This window comes from Ambystoma mexicanum, chromosome 1p (genome assembly GCF_040938575.1).
Source record: "Ambystoma mexicanum isolate Mex_15411 chromosome 1p, UKY_AmexF1_1, whole genome shotgun sequence".
NCBI classification, from domain to species: domain Eukaryota; kingdom Metazoa; phylum Chordata; class Amphibia; order Caudata; family Ambystomatidae; genus Ambystoma; species Ambystoma mexicanum.
In genome coordinates, this window is record NC_090921.1 from 1,000,214,740 (window position 1) to 1,000,238,357 (window position 23,618).

The following is a 23,618-nucleotide window of genomic DNA, read 5'->3' on the forward strand; positions in this document are numbered from 1 at the left end:
GGTATATGCCCAAATACTTGAGTCCTGATACCGAGACTGGAAAAGGGAAACCCGGGGGGATAGCCCACCCCCACCCCGCTAGAAGAAAAATACTGACTTCTGCTGGTTCACCCTAAGCCCACAGTGAGCCTGATACACCCGCAGTGTCTTGATCATCGCTCGACAGGAGGTCGCTGGTTCGCCCCTATATACAAGAAGGTCATCAGCATATAATGAAACCCGGTCCTCCCCTCCCCACAGCCAGTGGAAACCCACCCAGTCTGGGTCACTCTGAAGCTAAATCGCTAGTGGTTCAATGGCCAAAGTGAACAACAGGGGGACAAGGGGCATCCCTCCTTCGTCCCCTGCTCAAGGGTAAACCCATCAGAGAGTACTGCATTGACCCTAACTGAAGCTTCTGGGGATGTGTATTACAGGCGGACTCACCCGAGAGAATCCTCCCCAAACCCCATATGTATTTTCCAGAGTGCCTCCCATCTTACAGTCGAAAGCTTTCTCGAAATCGGCTGCCAAGAGTGTTGCCAGTTCATTACCTCAACATCTGACTGGTCGCCAGTTGTACTCTATGGTTGTTCATTTGCATGGATCTAGTGGCCATGAACCTGCAGTGGTCCGGGTGTACTAAAGAATCTATGACCTCCAGGAGGCGGTTAGTCAGAACCTGTGCCCACACTTTGGCCTCACCGTTTATCAGCGATATCGGCCTATATGAGGCACATTGTTCAGGGGGTGTGCCAGGTTTTGGCAGGACCACTATGCAAGCCCTCTTCAGATCCGGGGGAGATTCCTGGCAATTCTACACCATTTAAATTGCACTGCGGAGCTCCCATATTATCTCCGAGCCGTTTCAAGATCTCAGCTGGGAAGCCGTTGGGCCTGGGCGCTTTACCTGATTGTAACTGCTTGAGTGTGGTGTGGCCACTTCCTCTTCTGTTACGTCTGCATCTAACCCTGCCCTCTGTTGCGCCATTAAGCAAGGGAGTTCCTTTGGGCTGTTGAAACACCTGCCCGTTCGCCCAGTTTGATCCCTCTGGGAGCTATACAGCCCCTCCATAAAAGGATGCAAATGTGCCTGCAGTCTCCACATCTTCCATCAGTGCCACGCCGTTGGTATCTTGTATAACCTGTACCTGTCCTTTTGCTCCCTCCCTCCTTTTCAGCCATGACAGCATCTTCCTGGCCTTATCCCTGGACTCATGGATTTGGCTTTGTAGTGCCCAGTATGCCTGCTTTGCATTATCGAGAGCCACATTCCTCAAAACCTACTGTGCCGTAACCAAGGCTTCCCGTGAAGCGCGAGTGCCAGAGGTGAGAAACTCCCCTACCTTTAGCGCCCGTTTTTCTGCCTCCTCTACTTCCTGGGTGTGCCTCTTCCGTGCAGCTTTTATCAGTGATATAGCCTCCCCCGAAGCACTGCCTTGAAGCCTTTCCAAAGTATGACTGGGCCATCTACAGACCCCTCATCCTCAGTGAAGTATTCTGTGGTTGTACGGGATAGCCCCTTCATTACATCCAGAACCCCTGAACAGTATGTATTTAGTCTCCACATTGCCGCTGGTCTAGTCCAGCCACTTTTGAGTTCCACGAGGAGTGGTGAATGATCTGAAACCCCTCTAGCCAGATATTTAGCTAGACAAGCCTATGCGTGACCCCATGCGTGACCCCATGGGGAAGAAAGTAGTCGTCGATATGTGACATGAAACCATGTGCATGAGAGAAAAAGGAATAACCCGCCTCTGCATTCGCCATGCATCCACCAGGCCCAGTGCTGTAGTAAATTATGGTAACTTGGTGGTGACGGTTGGGTTCCTATTTCCTAAGTGTGTGCGCTCAGCCCTCAAGTCCATAACCTCATTGAAATCTCTGCGATCACCCATGCATCCGCTGTGTCTAGGTGTAGCAGGGCCTGGAGGTCGTTCAACAAGTCAAGCATAAGCAGGGGTGGGGCATAAATGGCCACCACCCCCCATAGGGTCCCCCCCCCAAAGCTCCCCTTTAATTGGCACAAATCTACCCCGAAGGCCTGGTTGGACATCTGTGAGACGAAAGGGAATTTGCAAGGGAATTTGCTTGTGTATTAAAATCAGTGCGCCTCTCGCTCCCCTTGAGCAGCCGGCGTGATATGCCTTTGTATAGTTTTTCCTCTTAAACAATTTACAATCACTCCCCAGCAGATGCGTCTCAGTCAGGAGCACTATATCCGGGTATATCTATTCAGAAACTGAAGCACCAGTCGTCGTTTGATGCGGGAGCCCAGCCCATTAACATTCCATGTCAACAAGGAGACTTTTTCCTCAGCCGTCATTCTGTCAGAAAACATGTGGAGCATACCAAGTTGGAGGTCTTTTCCCAACCCTGTCCCTCACCAACCCTACCATCCACATTCCCATTCTTAACACAAAAGGTACCCAGCACATAACCGCCACCCAACAATACCTTACACAAAACTCCCCACCCCAAACAACTTATCAGTAGCCTGCCAAACTTGCCTAAGTGTCCCCTTCTATCCCACATCCCCAACTTGAATCACCTGTCGCCCAAAATCGAACCAAAGGGTGCGGAAAACAGTGAGAAACACCTATGGGAGTGAGCTGAAGCAGCCACTACAAACACGTGCTCCAAATCCATGACCAATACCCTATATCGGTGTCTTCCAGCTCTCAGCCATTTCTTCCATGGCTGCATATTCAGCTGTTGCCCCCCGGTTTCCGATTGACCCCCGTTCTGTGCTGATTCCTCTGAAGACTGATTTCTGATTGTGTTCTTCGGGGAGGCATCTTGAGCTGGTTCATGTCGCGGCTTCCCATTTGTCAGTTGGCCTCCCGGACTTGATAAAATCCGAGTTTGTAGCCAAGCCCATCGCTCCTTTGGAGTGTTGAAGAGGTGAATTTCCCTTTGTGCTGCACCTCAAGTTGCGCTGGGAAAAAGAGGGCATATTTATTACCCAGTGAATGCAGTTTTTTCTTGATTGAGTTAAATGATTGGAGTGCCTTCTGGACTTTCCTGGTGTAGTCTGCAAAAAACCCCACAAATGAGCTGTTGTAAGTGATGGGGCCCTTGCCAGCATCCCTGTCCCGATAGTTCAAAAGTCTTGCTATTATCGTGCAGGGGGGCCTGGAGCGGGGCGGCCTGTTGGAATCCTGTGCACCCCCTCCGCCGAGAAGAATTTAGAAAGTTTCTTCGGGGCAAACCGGCCAGCCAATCTTCCAAGAAGTGCTCCATACTGAGACCATCCTCTTTTTCGGCCACTCCGAGTATGCAAAGGTTATTACGGCGGGCCCTGCCCTCATTATACTCTGCTCTGTTCTTTTCCAGGTGTGTAAGCTTTCGAGTGACCGTCGTTAACTGCCTCTCCAGTCACTTGATAGCATCTTCGGCATCAGTGACACACTGCCCAGCCTCTCCTACCCTTGTTGGCAGGTTCCGTAGGTCCTAGCACTGGAATGATACTTCCTCTGCAAGGCTGTATACCTTTGCTTCAGTTGCTGCTCCGGAGTCCCTTATGACTTTCATGATGTCACAAAGGGAAAGCTGACGGTCATCATTTCTTCTTCTGTACGTCTCGCCCCTTACATTTGGACTGTGAGCGGTTGGGAGGCCCCCATCGTAAATTGGTCAATCTTGCACTGCAGCCCAGACTTCTTGTTTCTGTCCTTGACCAGGACTTCCCCTCGGTGTAGCAACCGAAGTGGCTACCGCCTGCAGCGTAACTTTGTGTTGCTTCGGCAGCGGTGGTGGACCCCAAAGTTCCTTTCCTGCAGTGAGTCCACTATCTGGGTGGCCCCTCTGTGTATTCATTGCCTCGCCTTCAGGTCGGCACAAATTACATCCGATCACCAACCCCACCCTTGTGTTGAAGCCCCCACTTGAGCCGACCAAGCCCCTTTTCTGTATTTTTCCTTCCAGGGGGGTTCTCACTACTCATCTGTTTGCAGGGCACCTTTCCTTAATTCCTGTCAGGCCCAGTCGCGTCCACAGCACCCTGTGAGCCTTAGTCCGATTATGTGCCTTCTGTCTTTGCTCCCCAGCGCATTTCCCAGTATAAGTGACTGAGCCGGGCTCACCTTGTCTGGTTTTCCGCACAGGAGGTCTTCCAGGCAGAGTAAATGTCGCTGCAGCACCCTGGGTCAGCTTCCAATGAGACAACCCCAGACTCAGCCCGTGATTACTGGAGCGCTTCCAGCCTGCAGCTCTACGTGTGTGCCCCGACGGTCACCTCACACAATCCTCCTTCTTTTTTGATATCCCTTGTTCCTGCTGAGCGCTGGCCTCCTGTATGCAGCCTCTGCCACCCTGCCGCCATCTGATGTGAGGGGAGCACAGGTTTGGCCCCTATCACACATACAGCTGCTGTCCCGCTTCCCGGGCACGCCCCACCATTGATGCAGCGCTTCTGCCGACCAAACTGTCCCAGCATAGGAGCACAGTGGCGTGTCTTTTATAAGTTGTTTACAATAGTTACCAGGTGTATCCCGGCTCCGGTGTGTTGTGCTGGGCTTTAGCCCTCTGTAGACTCTCATTTGTCACCGCCAGTGCCCACAGTCCGAGCTCTCCCCCTTGTTTCACTGTTTCCTCCTCTTGGCTTACCCCGTTACGGGGCTGGGGTTGGAGTGGCCGCGCCAGGTGATCCCGTCTTCAGGCAGACGGTCCGGATGTGTCAGTGCCCCGGTGTTCCTCTGCCAGCATGTTACATTCTTCTACAGCAGGGCAGTGGGCAGGGAGAACACTGAATTGCGATGCACCGCAGGCCTAAGATGGTGTCACTCAGCAGACTTTTGCGTCATCGGGACGGCCCAAATCGGTCTTCCTGGTCCGATCACGATCAGGGATGCAGCGTCTGAGAGCTGATATTCTCAAGAATCACATGTCACAGAGGAATATCTCTTCCTCTACTGGGAACCAGGATATAACCCACAGGATGTCGGCGGCCCGAAAGGAGCACCGGAGCTCACGTCTTCATTTGTCCGTGGCTCAACAGTCCCCCCTGAAATATCCCATCTCTATTGGAGCTCATAAGAAGCCCATCAAGTCATGTGGTTTGGGCACTACGTCTGTTAGGGGAAAGATTTCAGGCGTATTACAGTTACACAGAGGCCACACAGTTCCCCAAAAGCGAGAACGTCTCTCATGATTGAGGCCAGATGGATCTGCGGGTTCCTTACATAGACTAGTGCATCATGCGCATAAAGGGATACAATTGCAGGCTTGCCAGTCAACCAAATGCCTCTATGCTTATGGCTAATGAGATCTGCCAATGGTTCTGTACTTATGGCGAATAGCAAAGGCGATAAGGGACAACCTTAGCATATGCCTCAGCTATGTGAAATGGAGCAGAGAGCTTGAACTAACTCTTGAAATCGGCGAGGTGTAAAGTAGTTGCATGCATGACACGAAATTGGGGCCAAAGTTACATTTTGCCACTGCCTGGGTTTGCGGATCTATCTGAGCGAGAATATTTAAGTCGGTGCAAATTGAGCGCTGTTCAACGCCCGTGTATAAAACCTGACTAGTCAGGGAGAATTATGTATGGCGTTAAGGGAGCAGCTAAAATCTTAGTGAAAATCTTGACATCAAGAGTTTATCAATGAGAGGGGGTGGTAGGAGCCGCAATTTTCACCGGGTTTGTTGGGATTTGGTATGTGAGAAACCTGACAGCGTCTCCCTGACTAGTACCCGGGGCTCTGTCATCCAGGTGGCCAGGACACAGCCATCATTATTAGATCCAGTTCCTGGGGGTGGACCAGTGAGGGAAGAGCACCTGGATGGGGGTCCTCGGGGAGTGGAAGTGGGACACAGATAGGTGAGATGCGGTATCCCCTTCTTACAATGCCTTTTTCCTATCCTACCCCTTAGGATATTGAAACACTCCGCCCCCACCCCTTTTTCCAACTCTAACACTTTCGCACATCATGAAAGACGACGGACAAACACCAGAGTTGTTTACCTGTCGTGTCCCAACACAAGGGTCAGGCAAAGTCAGGCAATTGACCTGAATCACACATGCTTGACGGCCCTTTCCCTTCCCCACAGGGATCAAAGGTGGAGCACGAGAGCACCATACAAGCAAGGCAGACCGCACAATGAGACAGCTATCCAGGCACGGCAGTTCAAGAGTTGGAAAAAGATGGCATGAACCAAGAGGGTGACGAGGAGAGAAGCGACCTTGCGCTTTCCAACCAAGGCCTGTGGAACCTCCGTGGAACGAATCGTAAGACTGCGAACAATAGCCCAAGTGTGTTGCAGCAGATGTCCATTGTACACGAAGCATGCCTACACTGATGAGCAGGACAGAGGGAGTCGCTTGCTACCGTGTTACCGGCCTTGACTCCTGATACGAAGAAAGCCAAACGGTTCATCACAGCCGATGATTCGAGGGGAAGACCAATAAAGAAACCGAACTGTGTTGAACAAAAGTAGCAAACGGCTGATTGCAGAATGTACATGGAACTGTTGAGGTAAAAGGGGAAAGCCAACTGCAGATGAGCCAGGCACCAGGTGCGTGCTCACTCGAGAATCTCTGGGTGATTACCCGATTGTTGAAACTACTATTACCAGAAGCCCTTGGGAAAGGAGAGAAGAGGGTCAAAGTAGTCAGACGAGGGTCTAGTAAAATTCTCTGTACAGTTGAAAGTCTTTGACCCGCAAATGATCATGAATATGGGAAGTGAATCCCACATCGTAAGAAACTAAAACAAACTGTGAGATTGGCAAGAGTTAACCCGAAGGAGGAATGCTGATAAAAAGGGGCAAAGTCTAAAGTCCCAAAGGAACAGTGGGTTGACTAGAGTGAAACCGGCAGAGGGTGGTCCACATTGAACTGTTTGAAAAGACATTAAGATTCATGAATACCACAGAAGGGGATGCAAGGGTGTAAAAGCATCACCCAACATGCAAGCAGAAAGGAGCCTTTGTTGTTATTTTGACCGTGACAACGTCTTTTTTCATGGTAGTAGGAAGCATTTGCAACTCAAGGGCCTCGACTCACACCTTGTGAAGATAGGGAACCAGGGAAGACTAATTCTTTATAGAATTTCGGTGGTGAGGCCGTTAGGGCCAGGGGCTTTCCCGGTAGGTAAAGCATTGATTGCTCGAGCAATGTCTTCTAGGGTGATCCGTCTTTAATAAGCAAAATGCAGCAACTTCCACTTGCCTGACGGACTGCATGAACCAGTAACCTACCTGGATGTTCACACTCCCCGTACCACCTCGCTGTCAATGGAGCATCAAGGAATGTCATTTCTCTCACCGCGATGAACCTAAATTTGTCCAATGCTTCTTCAACCTGTGATAGCGTGGTGGAAGGAGGATGAGTTGACTGCTGCTGCTTCAAGTAAGCAAAGGTTGTCTTCACTGTTCTTAATTTCTTGCCTAATAGATTTGAGGACCCCAAACTCAGTGGACATGGTGATGCCACGAATGTAGGCTTTGAAAGCCTACCCCAGTGTACCTACCGAGGATACTGAACCCTCATTCATCTCATAATATAGCTTTACATGGTGTGAGGCATCAGAAGTAAGACTCGGACACATTGGTGACATGTTTCTTGATCAAGACTTTTACTAAACAAAATAAGGCAATGGGGTGGTGAGGGGAGATTCCCTCCCTCAACAAAACGAATTAATGTTGGTGTAAGAATTTTCAAAATAAAGTTCTCTATACTGTGTCCAAAACCTAATCTTTTTTTTTTTTAACTTTTGTTTATTCAGCTTGGTACAACAGGCACAGGCAAGTTACAGTAAAGCATGTAAAATCAACAGAAATGCAAAGAGGATCGTGTTCATCACAGATCAATATGGTACAATTGAAGAAATCACATAAGGCAATACAGGGAACGGGTCCGCAGTATGTGATGTCGGAGGCAACCAGAGAATTCAGGAGATCGTATGCCTCACGGGACGGAGCTGGAACTCAGGCGGCCATCTTTCCCAAGCGCAACAGCGCCCCATCCAAAACCTAATCTGACCCTCGCACTATGAACTCAACAAAATGTGCACAATGGGAAAACAGGTCTCTTGACTGGTCTCCTGCAGCCTTAGCCTGTGGTTTCCAAATTGAAAAGTTCCAAAAACAAACCATATGCTCCAAAATAAACACATCTCCACAATCTCAGGCCCCTTCCCATTAGTCTTTTCATATTCTTTACTTTTTTACACTTCTATAGTCCAATTGAGTCTATTTATTCTCTCAAACATTCTGGGTTATGTTTCAGTTTAGAATACAAAGGGGTATCACGTTTCCACTGGCACTTGCTAGGTTTGCAAACTTCCCAACATAACTGGGGGGATTCCCCTTCATCCTCCTCTTGGAACCCTCAATTTCGCAGTTCAAAGGAGTATTATTCTTCCCTTTTATTATTGTCTTCTCAATACCTGCAGCCTTGGTTCACTTGCCTACAAAGGACTGCCTCTCTCATTACTCCCCTCCTCCCCTCAGCCAACACCCTTTTGGTATCCTACCTTCCTCTGATGTCTTGCTAGGTCTTTGGGTGGTTCCAGGAGTTCTTTGATTGGTTCTCCAGCTTTCCGTACCTGTCATCTCTCTGCTCGGTCCTTCCACTATGTTTCAGGTTCCACGGCTCCAGAGCTTCTTCCCTGCTGGGTGGCTTCATCATGGAGGCATCCGCAAGGTTCTGCTTAACATGCGACTCCGCTGTCACAGGTGGTGCAAGAAAAATTAACCTGGGCGAAATGAGATCAGAACATCAAATTTGGAGTGTGTGCAGGACAAGAGAGAAGGAACCCATGGAACATTGAACTGGAATCACTGTGCAGTGAGAAAAAACTGGGGTACCAGAATAGAACATATCTGGACTCGGCCACATGAGGCGAGAACAGAGATTTTTCCTCTTTGGATGTATTGACTAAAGACGCAAGACACCCCCATACCTGAATCTCTGATCAGTATAGGCGCAGAGTTATCTAGCAACACTGCAGGATTTAGTCCATCGTTGACACGCGTCTCCATTATTTCATGTGGAGATTGAGGTTTGATGACATCCTCCACCTTTTGACATTTCGGAGTGGTTGCAACAGAACCATCCGTCTCCTGAAGAAGGTCGCTTCTATTTACCGGCTTGAATTAGGGGCCTATTGTGACGACCGAAATATATGTTGAGTTACAGCAAATAAGCAGGATGCTATTTGTTTTTGTATTAGCACTTACTGTAATCACCAAGAGGTGTTGAAATGTATGTTAATATATTGGTTCTAGATGGTCTAAGTACTACATGTGTGGAATATTGACATGTATAGTGAGAGTGTGAATGAATGATGGAATGAATGGTGGTGTTTAAATGTGGATGTTGAGAACAATAAATATTTGTGTAAATTGCTTATAAATAAATATATATTTTTTGACAAGACCTGGTATTGTTTAAATGTGTACAGATGTTCTGATCTCATTTCGTCCAGGTTAATTTTTGTTGTTCCATTATATTTAGCATGAAGAACCTGTGGCAGTAAGGCAATCCCTATTTTGAAACGGGTGGTGCAAGGCCTCAGCAACCTGTCTCGCAAAGGCGGCGCCTCTGCCATCTTGGGAAGCACACTCTGTGTGTGTGGTCTGCCCTGCTGCCGCACAACTTCGGGGTTGAAACCTATGAGCCTCTGGTGTACCAGCTCGTTTTGGCGGCGCCTCCACTCTTATGGATTCCGTTGGGGTGTGTTCTTCTTTTTCCCCCACTGGCTTTCTGTTTATTTTGGAGACCACGGACAAAGCAGTGTTTTGCTGATTTCTTCTTTTGTTTTCCTTCTCTTGCGTTGCTTTCGGTTCTGTACTCTGCCTACCACTTCTTCCTTGACTCAGCTTGCTTCTCTGTTCCGGACCACCACCACCACTGCTGCTGCTACTACTACTACTTCTCTGGTTTGGTCCCTCGTCGCTTCTTATTGCGCGTCTTAAAAAACAACTAGAATGTTGCCTGTTTTTCTTAAGTTTGTTCCTGCATCCCTATGGGGTCTCCTCATCCCTGTACTAAATATGCCTGTTACTGGCGTTTTATTTACATAAGCATATTGGTTGATAAGGTGTATGAGTGTTTAGAGTAGGGGAAGAGGTAAAAACCGTTTGGTCAAGTCGTGTTTGAACTACTGGAGTAGTGTTTGTTTGCCAATGAAAAGGCATGTTATCCTTGGATTCATCATAATGGTCACTGAGATTAGTTTCAAAAGCAACATTTAACAATGCTTGAGATTTAAAGTGCCCATCAAGCTGAAAAGAAACTAGAACAGGGAAATGGTCAGTGTATGTTCTAGGCAATATACTCACTATTGTGACACCACTGAGAAGGATATCTGAAATAAGCCACAAGTCTATACGGGAAAAAGAATCGTGCATGGAAGAGTAGAATGAGTATGCACAGTCACGTGCCCACCATACACAGATCGCCCATTCTGGCGTATTATTTGAGTGGCCATCGTAAGTGCCCTAGAGCTTCGGTCCAACATGTCCAAATCTACATCCAAGATGGTATTGAAATCGCCACCCCACAGTATAAGTATCAGGAGATAAAGCTCTAACATATCTGTGATTTCAGTGTAGAACGTGGGGTCTTCTACATTTGGACCATACACATTCAGCAGCATCATCTCCCTACCAGCCAGCACCCCATAGACCATACTGCCCCCAAAGGATCAGTGTAAACTTTCTTAAGTTTGAATGACCGAGAACTGTGAAGCAGGATCATCAATCCCCTAGATTGCATGGAATACATGGTGTAAAACCTATTTGGGCAAACCCCTCACAACTTGCAGCTATAGCATGGGTCTCATGTAGAAACAAGAACTTGGCTTTGTGACGTTCAACATGGGGCATAAGCTTCCTCATTTTAACAGGATTCCCAAGCCCTCGCACATTCCAGCTCAAGCACGTCAGCTCACCGATCCCCGCCATGCACAACATACATTCTCACCTGTCAAAGTCACCTTTAAGAAAGTATCTCTCTAGTTTCTCCTCAAATGCGATCTGTGAATCAATAGAACTTCTACAGCAAAATGAAGTTCATTTTGAACCCTCAACATACCCCTCCACCCTCATCCTCCCTCCAATCAGTGGGATGGATCCCCCAAGATAATCATCCTAACAAACTTGATGTTAGAGCATACACAGAGACCTGTCCCATCTGCCCAACCCTCCCTTCAGCGTAATATCTAAGCAGAAGTCACCTGTCTGGGAGTAGCATATGAGAGAGAGGGTAAACCCTCGATCGACCTTCGGGCAATAGGATATTGAAGTTATGACCCAGGGAAGTTCTCATTGAGGAACTTCATTGCTTCCTCTGTTAACGTGAAAAAATAGACCTTGCTGTTCCATTCAATTTGCAGCTTTGCAGGGTATAGTGTAGCATATTTCAAGCCTTTATCACGTAGTCTCTTCTTTGCTGCCAAGAACGATTTCCTCTCCTGCTGCACGGCCACCGAGAAGTCTGAGTAAATATGCAGCTTGCTTGAACACAACAAGGGATCCCCATGCTCTCGGGCAGCTCGAAGGATGCCATCCCGGTCTCGATAATTAAGGATTCAAGCTATTATTGGGCAAGGTGGTGCTATTGGTTTGGACTTATGGGTGCGCTCTATTGAGAATTGCGGCGAGAGCTTGGTATTGCCCAGTGAAGAGTGTCCTTGACGACGAATACCCAGCGAGGATTCCACATTATTTTCGGGAACACCAATAATCCAAATGTTATTGCGGCATGACCGGGATTCTAGTTTGTTGCCGTTCTTGGTGACCATTTGGACCCGCTTTGATAGCGTTGCCACCTCAGTCTTCAGAGTAGAATCGTCATCCTCGACCGTGCCCCCTCGTGTCTCAGCCTCTGTCAGCCTTTGATCAGTTTTCTCCAAGCGTGTCTTAATGGAACCAATTGTGCTTGTGATGTCATCTAGCTTGCTATGCACTGTCGGAACCCCTCCTGCATACAGGAGGGGTCAGCAGGTGCAGTAGCAGCGTCCATGTGTCAGAAACCTTTGGTGTGGTCTTGGCATATAATTTCATGGAGCACTGTTTTATCGTGTTGTCCTCTGTCATATCGGCTGCCAGAGCTCAGTGTTTCTTGAGGACAAGCAATGCAATGTTGACTTTAAATGCGCACTGCAGAGCGCTATGGGAGTCCAGCAGAAGGCCCCCGAGGCACCTCGCTACACCCCGTTGGAGTGATCAAGCAAAGCGATGGTGCAGGTGTAAAAACGGGTTGTGTCATCTGTGTGCACTTCTCTTAATTTTTCTTCTTTGGGGTCTGTGGAGCGATGTTTCTATGGCTGTCTGATGCTCGCTTCTGGGGCACTTTTTCCAACCGATCGTTGGATTGGGATGCTGCCTGCGCATTCAGCATCCTCTGAAGCAGTGTATGTGCAAATATACTGGTTTTGGAAGCAAATATGGGCTGCTAACGGCGCAGGGCTGCTGGAGCTCTAGGATGTAGCCTCCATCTTGGGTTTTGTGCAACAGTGTCCCCTGCCCCCTCACTCCTCTGAAAAAATGTTTAAGGAAATAAGAGGAGATAAAATTGGCATTACCAATTGAATTTTGAGTTTGGGAAAGCATGTGTGTTAGGAGTGGATGCAAGCAGTTATGGATTGGGGTCAACATTGTCGCAAAAGGGTAAGGGTCAGTTGCGGGTAGTGGTGTATGCATCCAGAACTCTTACAGGGAATGACCGGAAGTATTATTCCGTGATAGAAAAAAGAGGCTGTTGCCTGTACTTGGGCCATGATGCATTTCAGAATGTTCTTGTGGGGAATGGAATATACGATTAAGAACGGACCACAAGCCATTGATACATGTTGTGGCGCCAGGTTGAGGTATGAATCTTTCCGCAAGATTGCAAAGTTTGGTGATTTAACTACAAGGGTACACGTTTAAGAGAGAATACATACTAGGTATAGATAATGTACAGGCGGATTGCCTGTCAAGGCTACCAATGAGTAGAACAAATGATCTGTGTGATTCTGAATGTTAGGTAATTAAGAACAAGACTGATTAGAGTTGCGCATGAGGGGCATTTAGGCATATCGGCTACAAAAAGGAAAATAAAAGCTGACTTGGTGTCCGAATATGGATTCGGACAAAGAAAATGTAGTGCAGTTGTGTATTCTTTGTCAAAATAGTGACACGTTGCTAGGAACAAGGATGAGTCCTATGACTCCGGTTGACTTCCCAGTAGGTGCATGGAAGAAAATTGCTATAGACATAGCAGAACCATTTCAGGTGTTACCTGAAGTTTGCAGGTATTTGGTGAGTGTAATGGATTACTATTCTGAGTGGCCAGTTGTATAACATATAAGAGAGGTGAATACCATGAGTGTAATGATATTTTTAGAAAGGGTATTTGATAATGAGGGCGCCCAGGAGAAAATGGTGTCGCACAATGGAGTGCAATTTCCATCAAAAGAAATGGTGGAATTCTTAAGGGAATATAACATCACACATAAATGTTCTTTGCAATCTAACGGGATAATTGAAAAATGTAACAGAAGATTGAAAGAGCTTGTACTGATATGTGTGCAGAATAGGTGGAACTTCAGGAGGGAGTTGGTGAAGTTTATCGCTTCTTACCGTACCACACCCCACAGTGTAACCAATGTGACTGCTTTCCAGCTAATACGTGGGAGCTTGCCCTGAACCAGGTTGTGTCCGTGATGGGTGAGAGATGAAGGTAGACCATACAAATGGAATGAGGATATGCAGAGAGATTTGCAAGTAAGAGTAAAAGATAAATGGAGTCTGCAGAAAACATATGCCGGCGACATACCGGAGCAAGAATGGTTGGCATACAAGGAGATGATTGGGTAAAAGTCAAGTTACTTGGACAAATAGTGAATGGGTTGTCAAGATTGTCTAGTCCCAAAATGGTGAAGGAGTGCAAGAGAAGTTGTGTACATTTGGAAAATTGGGAAGGTGGAATATAAACAGGATTACTGTTTGTCCAGGTAGGAGGCGTGCAGCAGGATCTAGTGGAAGATCAAGGAGTGAATGAACAGAATAGTGTTCGAGTTAGTGACAAGAAGCACGTATAGGGACTCTGCACTGGAAATTTACAAGACAAGGTGGAAACGGAATGGAGATCTCAAGCCAGAGGAAGAACAAAGGTCTGTGTTGAGGGGTCTGCCTATGAAGTACAAAGATCATGTATTATATTAAAGAACTGTTTCTTCAAAGTTGTATTGAATGATTAAAAAGGTGATTTGTAGTATCAATCATTCACACAGGTCCTCCTGTGTGCGAGACCCGTTTGGACATTGAATGTTTAGAGGATGACGGTTGCTCAATGGCGTCACTGTGGATGCTGACTGCCTCTCTCCCCCGCTCCTACTGTATTAAATGAAGAAGCTTAACTTACCTTCAAGTTCTGGCCATCCGTGGTTTGAATCCGATTATGCGCAATAGTTCTTTCTTTTGTGAGTCAAACGTTCATATCGCTTCCCATACCATGGCCCTGCTGCTCTTCAACAAAGCTAGCAGCTTTAATCAAAAACATTAGCAGTCTGTTTTAAATACTTAATATTTTAGCTAAATGGATTTACAATATCTTAAGAAAAAACACAATTTTCTTTCTTAAACTGAACACTGAAGAGATCTCTCATTACTATAAACTGGATTTCTACCCATTATTTTAGCGGCACCCCATCGGTAGACAGGATCATGTCCCTTGTTTTATGGCTACTCCTTTCTTTGGTCTCAAGGTCTATTTTCACAACTTCTAGGTGTTTCCTTTGACAGAGGATTTCAGTAAGGGGCCTGCCCCTTGACTTCAAATGTTGAAAGGCAGTTTAGAACATTCGTTGATGTTGAAAGTCTCCTTTCTCCAGTCAGAGGGCCAATCAATAAGTAGGACCACCTACTCCATCTTGGGCTGTGAGAGGCCCAATCTCTTAGTGAGAAAATCTAGTTACGGAAAGAACCCTTCAAACTCCAAGCCTCCCATAATGACTCCTGACCGCTACATCTACAAATGACCCTAGGTGATCTGCTTTTGGGAAGTCTGACACAGATAGGTGAATAGATACATAGCAAGAGGTGTGCTTGTGGATTAAAGTACTAGGGACTAGAAGGATAGAAAAAGATAAGCGAACAGGATGGTACAGATCATGGACCAGAAGAGAGAGAGTAGGAGAAACGAGAGAGGGTAACTAAGAATGGGAGAGAGTGTGTGTGTGTGTGTGTGAAAATCAAAAAGAAGTCCTATAGGGATAATAGCGAGTAAGAGAGGTGTAGGTGGGCATTCACGTAGGAGGTGAAAGTCTGATATGGGGGTAATAACAGAGTGGGAAGAGGATGACATCTTCCGAGGGGAGAAGTGTAAAAAGGTCAATGTGATGAATTTAATGTTGTAAGTGTACAAGCCTAGCCTACCCATGTTGATCGCCTCCTTTGTGTGCCCCTGTGTAGGCTGGTGAGAGAATTTGTGGCTCAGAACAACGCAGTGCAGATAAAGCATGTGATTCAGATCCTCTCGCAGGAATTTGCGCTGTCCCAGCATCCGCACAGCCGGAAAGGAGGGCTCATCGGCTTGGCAGCTTGCTCTATTGCTCTGGGCAAGGTAAGCAGAGGAGTTATTTTAAGTCTTGGCGCTGGAAGTCCTATTAAAGACTCACTTGCATGCAAGTTGCTTTTTACTATCAATGTTTATTTGTCCAAAACTTGAAGTAGGGTGAAAAAGGGATTCATTCTCCTGCATACTGTCGTTTGTCCCCACTTGTCTACAGAGAGGACCGGACACTTTTTGTTAAGTGTTCACATGAATAACAAGTGCATGGATGCTTGTACTTGACGGCCTCAATGTAGTTGTATCACCAATCCACTGGTTTTTCAGTATCAATTTGTGATTTCTGTTTACAGGTCATATTTGGTGTTCTGACTTCTACAGAACTTGTCTTTGTTTTGTGATTGGGGGCTACATTTCTAAAGGTTACGCTCCCGGGATATGTTGCCATGCTCCAGAAAGTGATCATGTAATAATGTCTATAAAATTACCAAATAATTATTGTTGGAGGGTTACAAAAGATGTGAAAAATGGTAATTGAATATCTGTATAATGCAGGCTACTAGCCAGCCATAACAATTCACCTACATTTTATACAAACAGTATTCCATTTCTTACTTGCCAAGAGTCAAATATACTGGCCAATGTCTATTTATAATACGTTTATGAGAAGGAGGTTAGTTTGATTACTTTGGATGCAAAGCATGCATCAATTCCTTGTGCATCCAAAGGGTGTTTTTAAGATCGAAGCTCTGAGAAAAGATTGAGTCAAGCTTCATTGTGTAACAAGCAAGACAACTAGCAAATTATGTTTAAATCAATTTAATTTGGTTAATAATAAAGTAGCAGCACTCACTTGTGAAATAGGAGGGTCATTTCAGTTTTGCATTGACACATACTGATGCCAAAAGCCATCCCTTCCTATCTTCTTGGCTTTTTCTGCTGTTTAGATGAACTGAAAGATGCACATTCTGTGATTTTTGTTTGAGGCCTAGGATTCGGCGTACACACCATCAAACCATTCCACATTCTGGTGCCCACCCTGACTTAATTGTGAGCCATATCATTTCCATTATAGACCTAAATTACAAACCAGTCGTGTGGTCTTATTATTTATTAGTCACATTTTTGTGAGCAATCTATATAACCTAACACCGGCTCTTCTCTCTGAACCTTAATGTTTTGTGGATTAGTCCATTCCTCTTAACTTCCGAAGCTATGCAGGGGCATTCATGTTCTTTGTAAATAGTAGCCACTGTGTAACCCCTTATGCTGTGATTAACCCAAAACCTCAAGCCCAAGCTAATTCAGCGAGGGACTACCAACCTGTTGGCAAATCACACCACATATTGAGGCATTATGTTCACTTCCCTTCCCCTCCAAAATCATGTTTGCCCCCATCATCACTGAACTCTATAGCATTAAGAGGTTTCCTTTCCAGAATGAACCAGCTTCTTGTGATTAATTGCCTAGATATGTGATGTTCCACAGAGCCTAGCAATAAATCGCAAGATGCTGGTACATTCTGGGCTGACAACATCTTAAATAATGTTGATACTTTCCTGCCAAGAAGGTACACAGAATTGGTTTAGACATTCACAAGAAAGTGGAAACCCAGCACTCCTTTAGGTAGAAGAATGCAAAACCAACCACATCATTGGTGCCCCTCCCCTTACTTTCTCACCGCCCTTTGACTCGCATTCTTGTTATTAGTGAAACTCGCCACTACACAATGCCTGCTGTGTGCATCTATCTGATGAGTCCAGAGAGGTTATGAAAGTCACACTGGCAGTGGAGTGCGACCTGTTCACTTCTGTCCTATTACAGAGTACCACTTTTCTCGATATTAGTTGAAACAATGGTCTGCACACTAAAAGATGATTTTACATGTTAGTATTTATGCTCGAGACCCTGTATTTATAGGCACCATCTGAAAGATCACTGGACGATCATTGATCACCAGAATAATAGAAGGCTGTAGTTGCTCAAATCCTAGATCAGGTAGATATTTACAGATTTTGAGATGCCAAGTAATCCGCTGCCTATCCACCACCATGGCACCCAATCTTCCCTGTACTGCGACTACCAGACCTACAACTCTTGCCTGCCACTGATGAACTAAAGTACGCCATACTGTGTCGGCACTAATTCAACATTTCTCAGCTTTCTGGACATGCCTTTTTCTGGTTCCAGTCTGACAAGGTAAGCCTAGATAAACGCTCCCTTTCTTACAGGTATCATTGCATGGTGTCCAACATGTTCTCCAGCATGGAGTAAATTTCACAGATTTGCATGCTTGGTATTTTACCCCGAATCAAGTTCAAAATAATCCTTTTGTACAGTAAGTTTTCATTAGGGGAGCTGCATGTTGGTCAAAGCGATCCACATGAAGTGCACCTATAGTGTCTTCTGCCTCATGACATGGATGGCTGTGAACATTGCTGAGGATTCACTTCCAGACCTTTGGCAGAAAGAAAAAGGAAAATGGTGTTCAGGTTGCACGAGAAGGTGAGAAATAATAGAAAAGCAAGACGGTGCATAGGGCTCTGAGACTCTCCAAGTAAAGGTGTTGCTAACCCATCTTTAAATCTAACGCACGTCCTTCCAGAAATGTTCTTTCATCTTCTATATCTTCTGCTCCTGCATCTGTTGTCAAGGTAACATTGGAAAGGATCACGTCTGCATGATCTGCCTGGAGCTCCGTTTCTTTAACGCAGGAAACTTCCATACGCTTGCAGCTTAGATGGCTTTTTGTCTGAGCCTGGAGCTTTAAAAGACTGTGTCGAAGGATTCCACCGTGAAGGCCTCAGTGCTGAGGGATTCTTTGCGAAAGAACCGTCACCCAGAAAGTATGTGTCGAAAGTAACATCAAAGACCAAGGATAAGTCATAGAGCCCTTAGAGAATTTAGGACTTTGACATTGAGTGCCAACAAAACAACAGACACTTTATAACTCTAATCACTTCATTGTCTGAGAAGTTCCCAAGAGCAACACATACTTCCGAAACCGGGGTTAAATTCCTGAGAATTCCACATCAATTTTACCAACCTCACTGAACTAAGTTTGGAGAAGAACTTCACTATGGGATCCTTCTGTTTCACCATGAACTACCCAGAGACTCCAACCAAAGTATATCCAGCTTTTTCAAATGTCTACAAGATTAAAATTGAAAATTACCTCCTTGATCTTACAAGAGTTTATCATGAAGAAGAGGACTTTTTCCCAGGATTGTACTTATTGTACTTCACCTACAAGTCGGGGTAACACAACCTATGGAGCAGGGGCATGCCTTGTTCCCTCCGATGGAATGTATCGGGAGCAATGATCCTCGGGAGGATTGTGACCCCACATGATAGAACCCCATTCAATCGAACAGCTCATTGTATTCATATATTGAACAAAGCAGCTTAAAGATTAAGTATTGCAATCAAACTGGAAGTTTCTTTTTGGCAGTATACAGGATCCTGCATGCCATATCTGGACTCTGACTTTTGTTCCTAGAATATGCATGCAAAGTTGAGAGAACGTTCTGACAGAGGTATAAAATACCAATTAAAGGACATCTGTCATAGGGAACAACTATCGGCAGAATCCATTATTGCAATAGTAGCAGGAAGGTTATCATTGAATCCAGTCACTGCTTCTTCAGTCCCTTCTGATAAGGATAATGGGAAGTTGGATGCAGTGTGTTGATTTCAGTTTTATCACCACCTTTAACAAGGTCTGCAAATACTTCTAGAGCAGGGACCTACAACCTTTGGCTCTCCAAATGTTTTGGACTACACTTCCCATCAGTCCTAGTCAGCATAGTCAATGTTGAGACATCTTGGAAGCTGTAGCCCCAAACATCTGTTTTGGTCTGCCACTAGTTGCAGACCTCTGTTCTAGAATTTTAACAAGGTACAACTGAGAATTATTAGCAAACAGTTTTTAGTCACATTGGGTCTCATCACGAGTTGGGCGGTCTCCAGAGTAGGATACTGCCCAACTTTATTTGCGTTACCGCGGGATCACGGGTTGGGCGATAGCAGTTATTATGACTGACTTCACGAAGACTGGGATGAGGAGGAGGTGCAGAACTATGACGATCACTACCAGAAGTAGGTGTGAGCATTTGAGTTCTACACTAAGGACCCCTACAAGCACCTACATAAAAACAAGATGGACGAGGGAGTTTGTCAAGCCCTCCCTTGAGGAGCCGCTAGTGAGGAAGTGGTTCGGTGTGGAAGCAAGAAGGGTTTTCCTGACTGGGATGCTTGTGAGAAGGTGGAGACGTCCACACACGGTCCGGCGTGGAAGGACCAACCTGGAAGCTGACCGAGCCGAGGTGCAGAACCACAGAGAAGCTGAACCATGCGGTCCAGTACAGACTCACCGCCGGGGAGGGACCAGAGATTGCGGAGCTGCCCCAGTACTTCAGAAGGTGAAGGAAACCACAAGACTAGAGCAGGAAGAGCCATAGACCGACCGGAGCACACCAGCAGAAACCCTAAAGGTACCTAGGTTTACAGGATGGTAGGGTAAGGCACAACGAAGTTGGGGAAGACTCAAAGAAGTTAATAGAGCAAGACCCACAGAGCAGGGGCAAGAAGGGAACCCCTGGGGTAAAGAACCTTAAAGATCTAACGAGAGAAGTACGGTCTGGCCCCCACACCCAACACGGGAGAACTATAAGTAATCATCTTCGTGGCAGTACCTGGCAGGAGAGTAACCAAGTCTGCCAGAGCCAAGTAATAGAGAGACCAGCACCCACAAGAGAAGTGAAGCATAAGCCATCTTCTTTGTGGTAGTACTTGGCAGGTGAGTAAACCAAGTCTAGAGATGAGGAAACCTGGCCCTGGGACCCACAATCTGAAAAGGCAAGAGAGAGCGACCATCTCCCTTGTTGCTGTACTTGGCAAACAAGAAAACGGAATGGGCTTTATTGGGGAAACCTGGCTCGAGAACCATACTTGTACATGAACTATTGAGAAATAAGGAAAACAGTGAAACAAGGATCTTCAGGGGAAAGGGAGTCATTCCACCTGAGTATTGCTGAGGGTAAAGTGACTGTGAAATCAAGATACCAGGAGAAGAGAATCATTCCCCTGGTAGTGCTACATCTAAAGGAATGAGGACAGTCTAATCAAGAGGCCAGAGGAAGGGAGTAATTCCCCTTGGTCGTTGAATCTGCAAAAAAGATGAAACAGTGTAAGGGACAGAGTTTACAAAGACATTCTGAAAGACCAATTAGGATTTTAGTTGAGGAAGGGAAACCCTAATAGAAGTAGGGAAAGTTAGGTTTTCCCTTTTTCTTTTTGAATAAATGTCTATAGCAACCACTATGCCAGAGCTGGTATCAAAGTCTTGTATAGTCAAGCTTTGTTCCCTGCTTGTAACATTTTTTCAGTAGTGTTCCTTGCCCTGTCTGGGCCTCCCCTTCCATTGAAATGCATGTGCTCCTTTGGTTATAAGAGAACAGTGCATGTAGGGAGGTCTCACTTGCGTTGAAGTCTCGCACTGTCATTGGTTTGTTGTTTGTTCTATTGCTTGCTTTTTACTAATAAATTGATCACAAATCTACCATAATATCCAATGGTCATTTTTCAACAGGACAAACCCAAAATACCCAAAATCAAGACACTATCAAATGGTGTAATTCATCTCTTGAAAGCATGCATTTATTATCCTGTAAACAGATACTCAAAGTTAGCAGAAGTGGATCTGATGATGGATGTTGGGCAGACCTAGGAAGATGCCCACTAATGATACAAATAAAAAGGAAACGCAAAATGTTTTTATCCACATCTTGGAAAGTGCTGTGGGGACATAACACCCAAAGGCAAGCCATGAAACCGTTATACACCAACAAACGTTGATACAGATAATGCACAAAAAAAACCTCTAGAATTCAGAACAAAAGAAGGTGAAGAACAATATATGACGCACTAGGAATCCCACTCAGTAAAAGAAAGCAAGATAAAATGTTAACTACTAAACCAACCTCCCAATCTATCAACGGACAGTTACAAATACTGTACATAGGCACCTAATGACAAAATAAAGGATGAGTGACCTAGACAGACCTGGAAAATGGACGACGACACAATATGTACACCAGGTGATATGGACCGTATTGAACATTAAACAGACTTCCTTATCCACTGCACCAAATATGAAGGCATCTGACGTTGCTACTTTAGAGAACTTACGACCCCAATCAGAGACTTCCCATATCTAGACGATGGACAAAAGAGACAAATCCTATTGGGTGAGAACTGTAAGACAGCAGAAAAAGCACCAGAGTTACCTGCAGCAAGGCACCCAAAAGACCAGTTGCATACAGCCAAACGGCGCGTGACTATATAGACCATATAGGCTTACACCTGTATAGCTATTGAAATGCGTTATCTAGCTTTGGCAGTACTCGTGTTCTTAGTCATGCCATTAAAGCAGTATTGTATTCTATTAATTATATTGTATAGTAGGTAACAGCCGAGCATCGGAGCCACTGAACGGCGAGGCACTGTCCATGCAGGTTTGGAGTCCTCGTAGAGCTCTTGCACCATGTGCTATAGAAGCAGTTCACCCTGTGAAATTCTTGGGGCATGCCCTCTATCTTCATTCAACTACACTGGTGGGTCAGGACTTCCAGTCCCTGCCCACGTCAAAGCTAATACAGATAAGTGGTATGTGGATAATTCTAACAGAAGTGCAGCGCAAGTGCAGTCTAGTGTACAGGTTTCCTTAACTGCTTCCCAGTGTTTCTTTGCTGTTGGTCTCCACAGAACCCATCAGAAGGGGAGTAGAAAGAGTAGAAATTAGTACAACACCCCCCCCCCACCCCAAAGAAGGCACAGAGCGCCACAGAAGTGCAGCACAAGTGCAGGCTACTGCACACGCTTCCTGACCTGCCTTGCAGTGTTTCTTTGCTGCTGGTTGCTGTTTGTCTTCGCAGACCCCGTGGGAGCGCTGTGCGCAAGTGCAGTTTGCTGCAGTCCACAGTGAGTCTGGAGGCAGTTTGTGCTGTCTGATCCTCCAAAGTCGAAGTGGAGAATTTTGAAAACGCTGAACTACAGCGCGAGGCCTTTGAAAGTTTCATCGAAGTATTACTGGGATAGCGTTCATTTTATTAGAACGCTTGTGTGAAACAGATTATTTAATGGCAAATTCTGCCCACAGTATGGACGAAGGAGCAAATCGGTCAACCACTGTGCGAATATGCAAATACAGAGCGCACAGAGAGAATCGAACGTGCACTTCCTTTGTGACACCTGGCTGCTCTTATTCCTTTTAAATAAGGAAGCCCGGTGAAACCCGGGCCCGGATACCATCAGCACTCCCCACTGGTGGATTGCTTGTAAGGGCCGGGCGATTGCAAAATTACGGTATTCTCTTCCAAAAAAGACCAAGAACTTGCTCAATCTCTTGGGGGGCCGCTCTCCAGTCCAGTTGCCTATTCCCGTGGATGTGGGGAAACTTGACAGGGTGGAGGGGGAGGCTTCTGGAATAGAGACGGGGGCTTCATTGAACTCTAAATGCTGTACCTCTGCGCTTTACTTTTCATCAAACAATTACTTAAGCGCTGTGCACGTTATTCCGGATGAAGTGCTGCGCAACGCCCTAGAAAACAAGCCAATGGAATCATCAAAGGTCCCCCTGACTTTGTCCCCCAAGACATTGATGTTCAATGTGCGACCTGGGGCGAGAGCTTATTTTCACATCCTCCATTAACCGCACTTTTCTCTCCACATTTAATAGATGGATCGACCCATCAGGCCTCTTTGGGCCCCTCCTCCTTGGACGCCTTTAACTTTGTTCTAAATTCTTTAGTGCAGTTATATGAAAATGTAAAGGACTGCCAAATGGAACCAAAAGCTCGATTAAATACATTGAACGTTGAACCCTCTTTCATGGAAAGTTATATCTTGGGGGAAACCGGAGCCCATCATTTCTGTAAATTGTTCCATTCCTACCCCCTAGAAGGTCTAAGGCTTTGCAATCCAAGTGTTACGAGGCGCGCCCCCCAGGGACAACAGCTCACAACCACAGTGGAATGTAGCCAAATTATTGACACTAATGGATGTTACAAACGGAACATAGGTGAAAGGGGAGAAGAATGCATCATCATAGTGGATGATTCTCAGCTGCCCTTTACGT

At 46.0% G+C, this 23,618-nt stretch overlaps 1 protein-coding gene across 4 annotated transcripts in view; it reads left to right on the forward strand.

Annotated features, from left to right (window-relative positions):
• VAC14 (VAC14 component of PIKFYVE complex) overlaps positions 1-23,618 on the forward strand; it is a 1,997,670-nt gene that overhangs the window by 97,379 nt on the left and 1,876,673 nt on the right. For all 4 annotated transcript variants that reach the window (XM_069654807.1, XM_069654798.1, XM_069654816.1 and 1 more), the window contains exon 3: positions 15,385-15,535. In XM_069654807.1, coding sequence (XP_069510908.1) covers positions 15,385-15,535 — 151 coding nt within the window. The remainder of the gene's footprint in view (positions 1-15,384; positions 15,536-23,618) is intronic.